The following is a 16,028-nucleotide window of genomic DNA, read 5'->3' on the forward strand; positions in this document are numbered from 1 at the left end:
CAATGCGTAAGAAAAGAGAAAACGATGGAAACATGATTATTCCGTCAACACCTATTGACTTATGTGCAAAATGATGCCAAAAATTAAAAAGGTACTGAACAATTAGTAATTTCAAGACTAAATGCACAATTGTTATCACTTAAAGTTGAGCATGATTAGCTTCCCCCACCCCCCACTCCTCTATACTGGTGAGGATTTGGGTAACCCACAGAAAGCTAGAAAAGTTAACAGCAATAATAGGTAGAAAGCATTTCAACAACTAAGCAAAGGACTGGGATTTTTAAAGGCCATCTCCTTAATTTATGGGGCATACTCTAATCAGTATCAACTAACAAAAGAGTAATGGGCCGACCTGTACAGCTATATCATATTACACTCCGGGAAAGGTGCAAGGAGTTGTACATCTATTTGCTCTGTAAAAAAAAAAAAGTTGGGATATAAACATCTACCACAAAACAGAATTTCATCCATAAAAACCAATATCTAATCTGCGATTTGATCATAGTCCCCATTTTCTGGAGATTGATGAGCTCCATGACCTGTTTTTCCTGCAAAAGACACTTAGTTCAATATTCCTTGCTGTGTGTTCATTATGCATATGTGCATATGCAAGACTCTTACCTGTCAACTCAAAACCAGTTCTATCATCTAGACCACTCCTCCATTCTGAGGGCCGAGGTGCCACATGCATGCCCCGTGGTTGCATCATGAAATGACTTCCTCCGAAACTTTGATGATCATCATTTCCCCCGATTGGATTTCTTCCCGAAGTTTCAAAAGCCGAGCGAAAGCCAACATTAGATACTGAAGTCCCACCAACTGGAGATGGCAACTTGCTGCCAGAGGCATCACCTTTTGCACCAGCACTAACATCCTTCTTGTTATCAATCACAAATGTACCAACTATAACCTGTAGATGAAATAAACTGTTTTGCCTTTGACATAAAATAACCGAAAACTAAACCTACTTAAAGAAAAGAATCTGCTAGCTCTCTTTCTTGTTTGCTCTCATGGTGATATCAATGATGAAATCCCAAGTCATATATGGATTGATTAACCAGAGTTTTCTTCATGTCAATTGCATATTTATTAAAAAATAATACACCTGAGTATTTGGCTCATAGGTAGATGCATGTACCCCATGTTCAAAGAGCTGGGTTCAAATCCCCTCTTCCTTAAATAAAATAAAAATAATACTAGTACCTGAACTGGGCCTGCAGCCTTTAGAGGTCCACCAATTCCTCCTCCAATAATCTGGCCATCTGCACTTGATAGACATACACTGAGCCCACCAGTCCTCCCTCCAGTTTCAGTCCGTACATAGGATCCAGAGAGTGAAATGATCTCAAAGCGGCCCTAACATCATATCACCAGGAAAGAAATTACCAAATCTGCATATTTTAGGCAAGTAACTCACAAGTTTCATCAAGTTCTCTCAGAGATGACAACTCTGACAAAGTGAAAATGGAAACTAACATCAAGGCAAGGATATGAGCCTTTTGGGCATATGGGCATAGCAATGGCATCATAATAAATTGTTTTCATATCTCATAGAACCTGGAAAGATTGATTTGATTCTAAGAATAACATAATATAGATAGCTGCCTCTCTGTTTTTTCATAATTCAACAGGCACGGGGTAGCTAAGGTATGTCCCACATTTATAATTGTAAACATACTTTTACAATCAGCTCATTTAAACAACAGAATCTAACCATGAAAAACTTGGCAATTTGTTTTTTCCCCAATTGGGAAAATTATTTTGTAATGAGCAACCCAACATTACCGGACTAGTGTCCTAAGCAAGCAGAGGAATAAGCTTCCCTTTATGCTTGAATTATATAGCTTTCTTTAAGACCTCTTCTTTAATTTGTATCAAGTAACAAACCCCGCCATCCCTGTTTTCCTAGCAGACTTATTATTTGTCTACAAGAAACATCAATTGTCTAACCTTCTTTTTAAGATAAGACCACATCCTCTCCCAGCTCTTCGAAGTAATGTGGGTTTCTTCTAACAAAACTCTATTCAATTTTTTATATGTATTTTCTATTCCCTTAAAAATGCAGTTCCAATTTGAAGATTGCAGAACATGGAGTTATCTCATTGATATAAAATAATTATAACAAAAGGGGATGGTTACCTCGTATGTGATGTTACCACCTGATGTTGCTGGCTGGCGGAGAGATGCATTGGAGATCGTACCAGATGCAGACAGAATACATATTTCACGCTTGCTTTGTTGCATGAACATCATTATTTTTTGGCCCACGTCCTATTTGGATCCATATATCACGTTAAGAAGGCAGCAAAACATCTTGATTCACATATTAGAAACAATACTGCATCTTGACCTAGAACAGTTGATATAACACTACAAGACTCAAGACCGTTGTAAATAAAATTCATGAATATTAACATAAAGAAACTACTCTCATGAGATTGTTTATGAGGCACAAAAGAGCTAAATTGAACACCTATAATAGCCAAGAGGGCATAAATAAATAAGAGATTCTTTGACAGAATTGGATGATGGAATATGCACCAATGTCCCATTATCCTCAAGATGATCAAGAAAAAGGAAAACAAATATGGCATAATTCATCTTGCCAAAAACTGACAGCCTAGAACTGAATGAAACCAGAATAAACTGTCTCTTCTGCATTAAATCAGAGGAGTGTAGACACCTATAGCTGCTTTGTGTTCAATCATTCCCTTGAGAGAGAGAAAAAGGACTGAATTCCTTTTACTCTTTTTGAGATATCTAATGGTATGAATTCCAGTTTTATGAAGGCATGTAGATGAAAAGGCTGATATCTTTTCTAAAATAGAGAATTTGTCCTAGAAACCAATGTAAAAAGATTCATGCATCCTTTTCCGAAGGGTAAAGATTCAGTAAATAGACACAAAAAGTGGAAACAGGAAAAAAGAATGCTGCCAAACAATTGCATATGCTAAATGCCTGAACTCCCATCCCTCATAACCACCCTCAACACCAAACAGGAAAATCAAAAAGAAAAAGAAACCAAATGGAAATATCAGAAATATTCTCATGAAACTTTCCACACGGCTATCATGGCCTCAAATTGTTTGTAATGGAAATATCCTAACATTGAAAAATTTAAGGATTTTATATCAGAAACAGAAAGTACACTCTAAAAAGCTTTCTCATTTAGAGTTTTTAACCATTGATGATTTTCTGATTTCTCTTCTAATTTAACAATTTTGTTGCTACTACAGCATTGATATTCCTAATTTAAAATATATTAGTATCTACAAAAAAGGCATAATCAATGGGACATTCTATATGACTAAAATATGCCTCAAAAGCTTACTTTAAGATGTAACAAATGTCAAACTATGCCATTTATTCTTATAGAAAATGGGAGAGCACAACTCTTTGAAACTATTGGAACATTTGGAAATCACATTCTAACAGATTATATAAATGTACAAGGACCAGAATTGGAATGCATGAATATCTATTTCCCAGAGATATGTATAACTGCTGTCAACACATATCTAAAGTATTAATAATAGCTTCCAAAAGTAATGAGCACCATACCTCTCCTGCAACTACATTGATAACATGTGGAGTAAAACCTTGACCTGCGTTACCTGCATCAATTAGATGGAAGCAAGAGAAATAATTTAAGTATCTAATTAAGAACGCAAACCAAATAGAAGCAAATGACAACTCGACCTACTTCAGAACGGAACACCAGACAACTGCATGAAACATGCAATGTGTGCAGGGGTAAAGGGGTACTCATACATGTAACAAATAGATGCTTGATTCATATACCTGATATTCTGATACAACCAATGATAAGAAGATGAACAAAACATATACACCCATTTGTCCTTATCTTAACATTGTATGCTTCAAGAGGACTACTCCAGCATACTCAGTTGAAGTATTGATGAATTTGATATAACAAGTAACTGAGACAAGGTTGTCATTTAAATTGGAAAAACCAAAAAAGAAAAAAAAGGCTTAATCCCGGTTGCCTACCAAACAAAAAAGGAAAGGCAATTTTCTTTCTCTGTTATTCATGTGACGCAAATAGTTTGAATATATGATTTATATTTTCTTTTATCACTAGTCTACTCAGTCTAGAGCACTGTCTGCCACCACTAAATAGCAATCAGCATGTACAACATGCAACTCAACTGTGTTTGGCTTGGATTTTGGTTATGAAATCAAAGCTAAACAGAACCATGTAGTTATACCATCTTCAAGCTAAAAGTAAACCAGTTGAACTTTGAAAATGAACCAATGCAACCTTTCAAGTTTGTGTTGCACTTAAAACAATAAAAGCTCTTTGCACAGGTACAGAAAAAGGAATACTGAGGAATGAACTAACAAAAATTAATATAGAAATTTATAAACAGGTTTGCACAGAATGCAACAATCTCCTCCACATAGATTTAAGTTTAACTAATTGTTTTTTCCCCTCTGCAAATGAAGATTTACACAAAGGGAAGCAAAACCATCACAAATTCAATAATTTCACAACCTAAGCCTCTGAATTCAAAGACCTTCAAGAATACAATAAATCAAAAAATTCATAAAGTCCAAAATTTGACAACAAAAGCAGGAAAAAAATTGGCCAAATAAAATACATGCAACAGATCAGACATTGATTGAGTACATAAAGGTAAAACATAAAACAAAAGTTCCATAAAATTACAATTAAACTACCAAAAACAAACCCGCAAAAGGGGGGGGGGGGGGGGAAGGGATTCATTCAAAACAACCAAACAAAGGCAATGAATCATAATATAGAGCATCAAAAACTTTCTCAGGTTCAATAGATTTGCAACAAGCTCGCCAGAAATCATCAAACTCATAAAAGGATACCAAAAGGTAGGTAAATATTTTCAAAAACACCCACATGGAGCAAACAAAGGCAATGGTCCATACACAATGAACCCTAAACACTCTCAATTTAAATATATTTGCAACAAGACCCTCAAAAAACGAACAAATTCACGAATAGGGTACAAGGAAGAAAGATTCTTTTATCAAAAATAGCCACCCAGAGCAAAAAAGGCAATAGTTTTACACGCAAAGCACCAAAAGCCCTCTCAATTCCAACAAATTTGCAACAACCCCACCCCCTCCCCCCCCCCAACCCAAATAATCAAATTCACAGAAAGGGTACCAAAAATAGAATCTTTTTTTTTTTTCAAAAACACTCACACAGAGAAAACAAAAGACAATGCTTTCCTACACAATGCAGCAAAAACCGTCTCAATTTTCGATAAATTTGCGACATAAGCCCTAAAAACCATCAAATTCACAAAAGGGTACCCAAAAGTAATAAACTTTAATAAAAAAAAACACCAACCTAAAGCAACTAACTGAGACTTCTTAGACAACCCAGAAAGCGAAGCACCGCCGCCACCCAGAGCCAACTGGTGCTGCTGCTGTTGCTGTTCTCTCCGTTCCTTGGAGCTCGACGACGCCGTTTTCTTCGCGGCCAAGGCCTGCTCCGGAGTGCCATACTTCCTAGGCCTCCCTCTCTTCCTCCTAGCTGGCTCCAACGGGGACGTCACAGCCGAAGGCATGGGGTGAGGGTACACCATGTGGTGGGACCCCCCGCTCTCGCTAGGTGGCAGCAGCCCATTGGTCGGTGACGGAGTGGTGGTGACAGTGGTGGTGGTGTTGGTGGTGAAGTAGTGTTGTTGGGTTTCATTGGGTTCCATGGGCGTTTTTTTTCTGTTTTTGAGGTTTTAGAGAAAGAGAGAGAGAGAGAGGACGAAAAACTTTGGAGTATTTTTTTATTATTATTATTATTATAAATTTAATTTTTAAAGTTTACAATTTGTTTTTCGGTTTTAGGCCCTTTTTTAGGGATTTTTTTATTTCGGAGTGGTTGAATATGGGCCGTCGGATGAAGATTTGGGGGTTGAGATGATTGACTTTTGACGTTTGACCGTTGCAGGATAGGATTAGTTTATTTGTTTTAGGGTTTTAGATTTTTTTTTAATTTTGGTTTTTATTTTTTGGGCTCAGGATTTTTGAGGACTGACAATGTTCAGATTCTGGAATCCGTTTGTTTATGGGTATAAAGTGATTCTCTCCTTCAATTGGACAATTTGAACCCTTTACCTCATATAATCCCCTTCCCTACAAAGTTCAGATTTGGTTCATGTGATGAAAATATAATAAAATTTAAATAAAAATCTTAAATTGGATTTTCGTTGTTTCATTAAATCGGCATTCAACTCTATTTAATATTTAATTTCTTTTTTAAATTTTGATAAAACAACTCAAGTTTGAACATTTTATCTATATAATTAAATCGTCTCATTTTCATCTTTACCATAATTTTATAATTGACTTTATCTCGTTTCATATTACTTTTTAGTAAAATTATTTATTGTTGAGTTATTGATATAAAGAAAGAAATATGTGTTATTTAAAATGTTTGAAGATAATTTGTTAAATGTATTTTATAAAAAGAGTATTTAAAATAAAAATTATAATATTTTCAAAACAAAACCAAAAATGATATACGCAAGGTCAGGGGGAGTGGGGCTGGCCATGGATCACAACGGTCTGTCTCGCCAAAAACCCATTGGTGGGTGGTCAGGTCAGGTGGATCCCTAGTTGAAAGGTTTTTATATAATGAAGCACTTATCTTTTAATTAAGTTCAATTGAGTCCTTAACAATAACAAATTTTTAGGATTAAATTGAACTTTTGTTTTGACAAAATTGGGCACACAATGCCAATTAACTTGATGCCAGCGTGGATTTTTTTTTTTTTGCCATGTGGCATGAATGTAATATAAAAGTTTGCCAGAATGTCAGAATTTAATTTTTCCTTTTTCCTTTCCCATTTCTTCCTTTCTTCCTCTCTTCACATTCTCCCTGCCCTTACTTCATTCACACTGGCCAATGCCTGGAGCTAGATCCTTTTAACAGTAGGCCATCTCATAAATGTCAGTAGAAGAGTTGGAATCAACAAATGTTTTACTTACATCAACAAAAATAAAGGGCCACAGAGTCAATGAGTCATTAGACCTTGTAACATTTACTAACATATAAAGTGTACAACACATAGGGGAACTGGTTCCAATCAACACTATGCAAGGTCCTTGTAGCAGAACATGACTTCTGCTCAGCATATGCTCAGACCTCATCCTTATCCTTCAATGCCTCTCCATCGGTAGTCTCTTTTGCAGACGGCGAATAATGCAGACTCTTAAGTTCCTCTAACTGCACTGCGGAAACAACTCAGGTAACTTGCTCTAAAGGAATTTGATATGGGGTAAACGAATGAATGATGTGAAGCAATGTGAAGAAAGCTAGACCATCAGGACAAGTTGCAATGTTGTAACTGTGAATATGAAGGGTAACAATGCTTTGCTACAATAGTGATCTAATTAGTAGAACCTGCTCCATCAGCATGAAAGTTTGCAGGAGTAAAGATGAAAACAAAAATTGCTCCGAAGTTCGAAATTCTAATCTCCTAGTAAATATAGCTACCTTCTTGCTTCCATTCAAAGAAGAAGAAACACTAAGGGTGAAAAAGTTAGGTATGATATCATTCAGAAGAGCAGGACAGAGGCTTCCTATGAATTTCAAAGTAGAAGCAGTACAACAAGGATCGGTTAACCGGAATTCCCTGGTGTCAAGAGTGAAACTAATCTAGGTATTTTCTTCTTAAAAGAGGTATGTGACCAACAAGAAATAAGTAGAAGAAACATTATCTTCTGGGATTACAAACTTGACAAGCTACTTGTTTGTAAGGATCACTCAAGGCCTCTACTTTTGTGCTAAGACCTGTTAAAACCAAAGAATTCAATAACATTTCACCTAATTAGTTGAAGATGCTTCCTTACAGACCTTACTCAAATAATTCAAATCATACCTCTTTGCAGGTCTCTTCATGCTTGCCCAAGAGCTCATTGTACTTTGCTAGCAAATCTGATAATTCAGTTTGTAGCTTTTCATACTCAGAAGCAGTTGGACCCCCTAATTTTTGTTGAACAAACCTATCCAAAAAAAAAAACAGAAAAAAAGAAGATCATAAAGATTGTAATGAATTATTCTATTTCTGGGTTACATAAATGGCAAGATTGTAAGATCTGGGTTACAGAAATTGAGTCCAATTGGATAATTCTGTTTCTGCTAAAACTTCAAAAAAAAAAAAAGCCTGACATTCTGCTCAAAGTACCCAAATAATAAAATTTCCTTTCTCACTTGTTCTGAAACTGGATTGAGTGAATTAATCAATAAATTTGGATTATAGATCTGAACATAAGAGCATAGAATTCATTAACTTACTCAAGGGCTGAGGATGGCTTCTCATTCTGTTCATACAACGCAACCAAAACTGCAGATAAAGAAATTGAAATGAATCAAATTCTTCCCATATCAAGAAATGAAGATTCATGTCAAAACAAGGACAGAGAAAAAAAGAAAAAAGACAAAACCTTTGGTGAGAGCATCAAGAACTCCGCTGGACTCAAGGTACTTCCTGAATGTTTCATTCTTTGCTTCTTTTTCCTAAATCCAAAAACTGGGTAGTTGGTGTTTCTGACAAAAAATGTTTATACAGCAATGTATTCCATGTGAAAAACAGACATGCAACTGTATTCAACTAGAAGTCTAAGATTATCTTATAGATGACATTAAAATGGACAAACTGTACCTCTTTATATCGCATCATTATCGTCTGCAGCTGCCTCTACTCCCTTTGCCTGGAGCCCCTGGTAGTTGGCTTTGGTTGGTGTTTCCTGGTGGAGTGTATGGGGCATCTAAAGATTTAAATGAATATATGTTAAAGTTTTAATGCAGTTGAAGGAAGGTATAGGTAAAGATACAGGACGGGCTTCTTCAGTTGCAACTGGCTTAGTTGTGTTCTGTCGGTTTCCAAGTTCGCTCCAACATAGACATTTGACAACCATGGGTGCCCTACAAATTTGGATCCTCTTTTCGAGAATGGTTCGTAGGAGTTTTGGGCTCAGATCAGCCCATCTTCAGTCTAACGAAATTAAACTATTTACATGTTTAACATATGCTGCAAAACCAGGTGAAGCTTCAAAAGATTACCAACCAATCCAGTTGTCATTGTGAAAAAGATATTATATTTGGCAAGTTCACCCGAAATGGTCACAAAAGAAAATATTGTACTACTCTCAGGCTCAGTGTTTATTATGTTAAAAGGAAAAGCACTACTACTAATGCTAAACTGCATCCACTTGTAAATAAAAATTGACTTAGACATTTAGAGGTCAATTCATGTCAATCAAACGAAGTCTCTCCGTCCCAATTATTTATCTTTAGAAGTGGTGAAGCACTCTTCTGGTGTGAACTCCATCATCTTCTAAAGCAGAAATCATAGTTTTTTGCCAAGCAATGGCAGTCGCGACGAACGGCAAAGAACCTTCATTGGGCGAGAAACCAGTGGAAGTAAGTTCTTTATTGTAATCTTTTCTTTCCTTCTTTGTTTCTTTAGTTTTCTGTTTGAAGCAAGTAGCAAGTAATAAACGACATATTCATACCATGCCTAGTAAACCAGAGAGAATGGTAATGGATCCGAGCAGAGGGTTGAAGGAAAGCTGATTGGGTATAAAAAGTTTTTAATTTAAAAAAATAATAGAATGAGTTGCCAGTGGGCAGTGACAGAATTTGGTCGCTAGTGTGCCGGTATTCTTTATCTGGCGTTCACCGGTAGCCAAACATGATCATCGGCTCCTTCATCTAGGCCTCTAACACTACAAGCAACCACATATATTTTGTTATCGAGGGTGCCAAAGATTGTGCCGGTATTCATTTTCTCCCCTGATCCTTAGATTAATGCGTGGTAGAAGGGAGAAGGAGAAGGAAAGAACTATTAATTTTATGTTTGATCAAAATGGAGATACATTGTCCATATACATGTATTCTGTAATACTTATTTTCATGAATTGAACTTGCCCCCATTTTAAAAGAGCAGCAATTTCATATTGTGCAGGGTATGGCCGATGAAAAAGACGAGATTTGCATACCCATGGCAATGCTTCATAGGAAATTTTCAAGGTCTCCGGATGCCTTCATTTTCAGAGTCCCTTATCAACTACGCCAGGTAAATGAAAGAGCATATGAGCCTCGAGTAATTTCGATTGGCCCTTACCACCGTGGTAAAGCTCATTTGAGGGCAATGGAAATCCACAAATGGAGTTATTTGAAAATGCTTCTTCAACGAAGAAAAGAAGATAGTCCGGTTAGATATGTAGAGGCCATGAGAAACGAAGAAAAAGCTGCTCGGAGTTGCTATGCAGAAACTGTGTATATGAGCACCCAAGAATTTGTGGAGATGTTGGTCCTTGATGGTTGCTTTATCATTGAGCTAATCCGCAAATTTGCCTGCGATGAACTCAAAGACGAGCACGACGATCTTTTCAAGCGCAATTTTAATCTATCCATCGTAGGACAAGAGTTGCTGCTGGTTGAAAATCAACTACCTTTCTTTGTGCTTGACCAGTTGTTTAAAATGACCAAGACAGAAAATGAAGAAGAAGCTTTCAACCACATGGCTCTTCGTTTCTTCTCTGGAATAGTTCCGGGGCCAGGGATTCGAGTTGGAAATAACCGTCGTTCTGTCCGAAAGAAGAGAAAATGTATCCTGCATCTACTCGGGTTAGTGCAAGCCAATTGGCTTCCCTCACCCGAAGGAATAAAGCGTTCGGAGCAGCCTGTGACAGATCGCAAGTGGAATTTCATACGTTCTGCCAAAGAGCTCCTAGATGTAGGAATCAAGTTCAAAAAGGCTAGCGGAGAGAATAGCTTGTTTGATATCAAGTTTGAAAAGGGTCGATTTCAGATTCCCACCCTGACGATTTACCATGATTCAGAGCGTATCTTCCGGAACTTCATTGCCTATGAACAATTCAACGAAGGTCCTACGTATGTCATGGATTACACAAGATTCATGGACTGCCTCATCAACTATGGCGACGATGTGGCATTGCTATCTCACAGTGGAATCATTGTTAACTGGTTAGGAAGCAATGAAGAGGTTGCCCACATGTTCAACAAACTGAATGACTTTGTATACTTGTCCACCTCCAACTTCTATTACTCGGAGTTATTTAATGATGTAAACAAGTATTGCCGGGGTCGATGGACGCTGTGGAAGATCAAGCTGAGGAATAAATATTTCGACACTCCATGGGATTGGGTCCTTACTTCTATTATAGCCGGAGCTATCTTGCTCCTGCTAACCTTGGTGCAAACTGTTTTTGCAGTTCTTTCTTATTTTAAGCAGGGCAATTGATTGCTCTTCCAGGTAGGAATCCGGTTCAAGAAAGGTAAGGGGAACAGCCTGTTTGATAGCAAGCTTGAAATGGCGAAAATGCAGATGTTGAATGATTGTTCATAACATGGTGTATTGCAATTGATTGTTCTTCATGCACTCGTGTGTTTATGTTGAAAGATTGTCTTTAACATGGTGTATTGCAACTCTTGGGGTTTTTACACCCTTTGCTTCAAATAATTAATTTCCAAATTTTGTTATTTCACTTTAGAATCAAACAAATTAATTATGTGTCAAAGAAAAGGAATCAAAATTACTTATATCTTATACTATGACAAAAAATGAGCAAATATAGTTTAGAGAAACATCCTTTGCTAGAAATGTCTAATGATAGAGATCATTGAAACAGCCAGGAGGAAACCCCCAACAAAGGAAGCATGGCTACCAAGCCGTAGTTCACTAAGGAATCAACATTTTCACCCTTCCGCAGCTTCTCATAGAAACTAGTGAATGGACATGTAGATGCACCCTGTTGATCCTGCAACAGTTGTGTGCTTCCCTATTGTAAGCCATGGTTATCCATAAATCAAAGCAAAAAGATAACTACAGAAGGGAAGGTAAAAACAAATCACCTCTGCTTTTGTGTTGAGAATTTCATCCTGATCATTTACATTTATCAATGTTCTTCTCTCGTGGTGGTGAACTGACTGGTCCAAAGACATTTGGGCTTTAAACCTGCCAGAATCTTTCCTTGAAAGGGCTTTGTAGGCTGCATCAGTATGTATTGTTTCCATGACCGAGCCAAAGAAGTTTGTGACAGGTACCTAGAGAGAAAGAGAGAGAAGGAACTTGGTTACAGGATGCTTCAATGTCAGGTATTACAAATAGCAGTTCATCGTGATAAGAGATACTAAGAAGATCCAATCGTTAGAAAACAATTAATATCAATAATATAGTTAAAAACGCAGACTTGATGCCAGGAAGTTTGAGATTTTGGGCACTGCTCCCACAACTCAACACTAGATCTCATGAACAAAAGCATATAGCTGATAATGAAAAGCTAGTTACCAGCTATAGGCACTTAAAGCCTCTCATTTAAGAGAAGCACAAAGTACAAGCATCTAAAGATATATAGAGCAAGAAGATCAACATTAAAAGCAAAATTGGGGCCTCCATACCTCCTCCAGACGCCGTTGGTATAGATCTCTCCGGCAATATGCAGTTGACATCAACATACTTGGATTGTAAGAACTAAAAAGACTGCAAAATAACCACAAAAGTCAAAGGTTCAGAGCTTAGTTTTAAGAGATAAATTGCTTTGAGGAAGTGGCAAAAATGACAAAGGAATAGCCAACGTAAATGGATGAGGGACGCAAATTTAAATTGACAAAAGAACAATATGATCTGAGAGGATTTTTGTATGATAAATAAAATAAAATAACAAATAATTGACAGGAAAAGCTCAATAAGGATTCAAAGACAATTCACTGCAAAAGCAGAAATAGCCACCTTGTTACCATAAATTCCTATGCTGACATACCTGCTCAATGAGGCATTGTCATATATATTTAGCCTCTCAAAAAAAGCAAGAGTATAATACGTGAAACGATCAACGACTGATACACCGACCTGAATCAAATGAACAATTTAATAAGACTTAGAACCAGTGTCTACATGTGGTGCCTATAACCAGGAAGCCAACTACTTCCAAAAACCTGATACTGAAATCATAACAACTTAGGTAATAGACATGTACAAGCATGACACTTGCTATTTACAGGGTGCTAAACTGCCCAAAAATGATAAACAATTTCCTGTCATCACTTACATCAGAGTCCAAGTGATGTGAGTATGAGTTCTCTCCTCTCATGCTACTTCCAATAGCCAAAACACCAGGGGATTGCAGCTGCAAATATAAGACAGAAAAAGATTTTCAATTTAGTACCAGAGATCAATTATCAAATAAAGCACATTTTTTGCCAAAGAACATAGTTAGAAGTTTCAGAATGTCACATCTGTAAGTAAACAAAAACAGTCAGAATTGCACCAAAATGCACCAAAACAAGAATATCAGTGACCAGATGAAACAGGAAAAGTGGCATGCTCTCAAGGCATACGTTCGGATAGATTAGACATAATGCTCACAAATTTTAAAGAGATGTGTATTAGCCATGTAAATGCATATGACAGTATTGATCAAGAGGGGGACAAAAATGTGTTTCAATCGAGTAAAATGATGATGATAATCAATTGCACCAATGATGTGGCAATAGTGCAGTGAATCTATTTGAAGTTCCCCAGAAAAAAATTAAATCTTTTGACTAATATGCACTGTTTCCACATAAATAAACGTTCAAGGGCAATACTCCTATCAGAAATGTATAAATTTATGGCTAGGAATTGAATATTGTAATATTTGGAGAAGTAAAGCTCTATTTGAAGTAGATTAAAAAACCTGATTGAAGAGAGTGGCTGCTTGACAAGTGTCCACCATTATCAGCAACTCCTTGAATCTACACTTGTAGCATTATCAACAGCACATGAATCAATTGTTACATAACAATTACAACTATAGATCATCAGCAAGGTGCATATAAGCAAAACATGATAAGGTTACTACTTACAAGGAAATGTAAAAAGATAGATCTCACAGGAAAAATCAAATTCTTGTACTTTTCTACCAACCACTTTAAAATTCAAGTTAAGTGAGAATTTGTTACAGAGTTCCAACAAAAATGGGAGGAATACATTTCACCATAACTTCCAAATGCCATACCACTTCCACTTCTATGGCTTTATTCCGAAATAAGTCAAAGGCAGGAGTTATAAGAGTAAAATGTTCTCACCTAAGCTTTTCTTTCATCTGTTTCACAGCATCAGCTAAATCATGACTCTGTAGTTCCTCTGAGTCTTGAAACTTTAAAAATTCATCTCCTCCATGCCCTGTCATGTATAGAAGAATGTGGCTTCCTTCATCACTCAAGAGACGCTTTGATCTTGGAACAGAAGTCTCATGACGTCCAGTTAAAACACGCAAAAAGTTTTCCACTGTTACTTCATAACCTCGGTAATCTACCTGAGAGATGGCAATTCAGATAAATCGACACTTAATGAAAAATCCCTTCCAGCACAATTTAGTGCAAGCAACAGCATGCACCTAAGGAACACCTAACAAGATCAAAGTCGGGTACCATAATTCATGGTTTGTAATTACGACATAAGTAGATATCAAAAAGGCTTCAATCTCCTCATTCAGCACACTAGATGTCAAGCATTGGCATACTACTTAGATGAAATGTTTCAGGTAATATAATATCTCAATTGGGTTAGACCAGACAATTAAGCTTCCCACCCCCCCCCCCCCNCAAGCCATGTCATCTGCAAGCATGAGTATTATCCGCTCATCAGGTATTCCTAGCCGTTTAACTGTCCTGGAAATCCAAGTTAAGGAAAAAATCAACCAGAAAAATTGAAAATTATAGCAGAAGAAAAACAAAAATAAGGTGGCTGCTTGGTTACCTGTACAATGACAAGGTGTTGGCCATATGTCGATAATTAAACCTGAAGGAGAAAGTTGAAAAATTTAATTCAATTGACAATGTAACTTTACATTGTGAAGTGGACATACTCAAGTTTGACATCAAATAAAAACAAGATTAGCACATTTCACATTGTGGCAGATGAAGCACAATAACAAAATGGACAGCTAGACTGGTGTTGTGGGACTAAATAATGGTAAGTGACAGTAACTATTGAGATAGCATGTGTCTCATATAAACATCTGCAAAGTTCTTTACTGCAGAAGATCCAAAGCTAAGAAAAGACAGAAATCATGTATGATACCACCATTACCACATTTGGAACTTAAATTTGCATTTCTAAGGCTTTGTTTTAACATTTCAATTATATCAATGAACTATAAGTAAAAAGCATTCAATGAAGTCTCCGTCATCCCTAAAACTTTTTGCAGATCATCAAATGCGAGATACTTCCCCAGCACACATAAGCAGAACCAAAGAAGAAAGCTGGTACCTGATAGCATCTAATTAAGAAAATCAGAAAGCTGATTAACAGTTGATTCAGCATTACCATCTTGTGAGAGACGTCAAAAGAATAAGCAAAGAAACTAAGCTAATGCCAAAAGACAAAGCAGTTTCTCTATGAGTCAAAGCGAGGCAGAATCTCATAATATCAAACTTATCAATGTCGTAATAAAACTACAAAGCCACTGAGCTCAAATATTCAAATGAATAAATATCCAATTAGCATCTTAAAAAAAAAATTCCAGTCTTTCTCTCTAATTCAGAATAATGTCAAACAAATGTAGCAATCAAATCAAACAAAAAATTTAAGAAAAAACAAAATGTGGGTAATCTAAATTATCCCAAAAAACAACATGGGTATTATTCATTTGATCCTAAAGCTCAGTAAAGAAACAAATCAGAGAAATATAGAAAAAAAATAAGTGAGAAAAATGATGTGCTTGTTTGATTCATTACCAGAACCGAGAGGTGCAAACTAAGACAGCCCAGTTGTTAGTATGCATAGTGGCTTCGACAGAAGAAGAATTGTGTGCAATCGAACTGTAGAGAAGCAAACATGGTAATACCAGTAACCGGAAAATTGTCTTGGAATTGATGAAAGTTGCCATCTTGAATTCCAAGCGATTTGCTTTCAAGTTTCCCTTTTCCAATTTCAGGAGTTTCGAGCAAAGTTTGGAGAAGCAGCAGAGAAAGAGGACAACCCAAACGACGGCGTAACGACATTGGGAAAGAGAAG

General features: G+C 36.7%; 4 protein-coding genes across 5 annotated transcripts; 1 reads left to right on the top strand and 3 right to left on the bottom strand.

The window, feature by feature from the left end:
- Nucleotides 242-5,767, bottom strand: LOC18600123 (AT-hook motif nuclear-localized protein 14). The gene is made up of 6 exons (XM_007030425.2): nucleotides 5,351-5,767; nucleotides 3,562-3,614; nucleotides 2,140-2,271; nucleotides 1,204-1,356; nucleotides 622-910; nucleotides 242-548 (listed from the first exon to the last, which is right to left on the bottom strand). Exons 1-6 carry the CDS (start codon nucleotides 5,706-5,708, stop codon nucleotides 484-486), a joined length of 1,050 nt encoding a protein of 349 aa, XP_007030487.1. The 5' UTR covers nucleotides 5,709-5,767; the 3' UTR covers nucleotides 242-483.
- LOC18600124 (C-Myc-binding protein homolog) lies at nucleotides 6,920-8,851 on the bottom strand. Of its 2 annotated transcripts, none has more exons than XM_018121498.1 (5): nucleotides 8,664-8,851; nucleotides 8,446-8,518; nucleotides 8,297-8,345; nucleotides 7,881-8,004; nucleotides 6,920-7,792 (listed from the first exon to the last, which is right to left on the bottom strand). In XM_018121498.1, exons 1-5 carry the CDS (start codon nucleotides 8,679-8,681, stop codon nucleotides 7,775-7,777), a joined length of 282 nt encoding a protein of 93 aa, XP_017976987.1. In that variant the 5' UTR covers nucleotides 8,682-8,851; the 3' UTR covers nucleotides 6,920-7,774. The 2 variants fall into 2 exon arrangements, with proteins under 2 accessions (XP_017976987.1, XP_007030489.2); XM_007030427.2 differs by having other exon boundaries at nucleotides 6,920-7,225; nucleotides 8,664-8,843.
- On the top strand, nucleotides 9,193-11,509 carry LOC18600125 (UPF0481 protein At3g47200). Its single transcript, XM_007030428.2, has 2 exons — nucleotides 9,193-9,424; nucleotides 9,969-11,509. The coding sequence occupies exons 1-2, from the start codon at nucleotides 9,371-9,373 to the stop codon at nucleotides 11,268-11,270; spliced, it is 1,356 nt and encodes a 451-aa protein (XP_007030490.2). The 5' UTR covers nucleotides 9,193-9,370; the 3' UTR covers nucleotides 11,271-11,509.
- On the bottom strand, nucleotides 11,553-16,002 carry LOC18600126 (putative GPI-anchor transamidase). The gene is given in 10 exon segments (XM_018121499.1): nucleotides 11,553-11,787; nucleotides 11,882-12,073; nucleotides 12,428-12,509; nucleotides 12,790-12,878; nucleotides 13,078-13,155; nucleotides 13,705-13,762; nucleotides 14,096-14,325; nucleotides 14,536-14,680; nucleotides 14,769-14,810; nucleotides 15,749-16,002. Coding segments are annotated over 10 exon segments (1,209 nt in total). The 5' UTR covers nucleotides 15,901-16,002; the 3' UTR covers nucleotides 11,553-11,646.

Source organism: Theobroma cacao, chromosome 5 (genome assembly GCF_000208745.1).
Source record: "Theobroma cacao cultivar B97-61/B2 chromosome 5, Criollo_cocoa_genome_V2, whole genome shotgun sequence".
Classification (NCBI taxonomy): domain Eukaryota; kingdom Viridiplantae; phylum Streptophyta; class Magnoliopsida; order Malvales; family Malvaceae; genus Theobroma; species Theobroma cacao.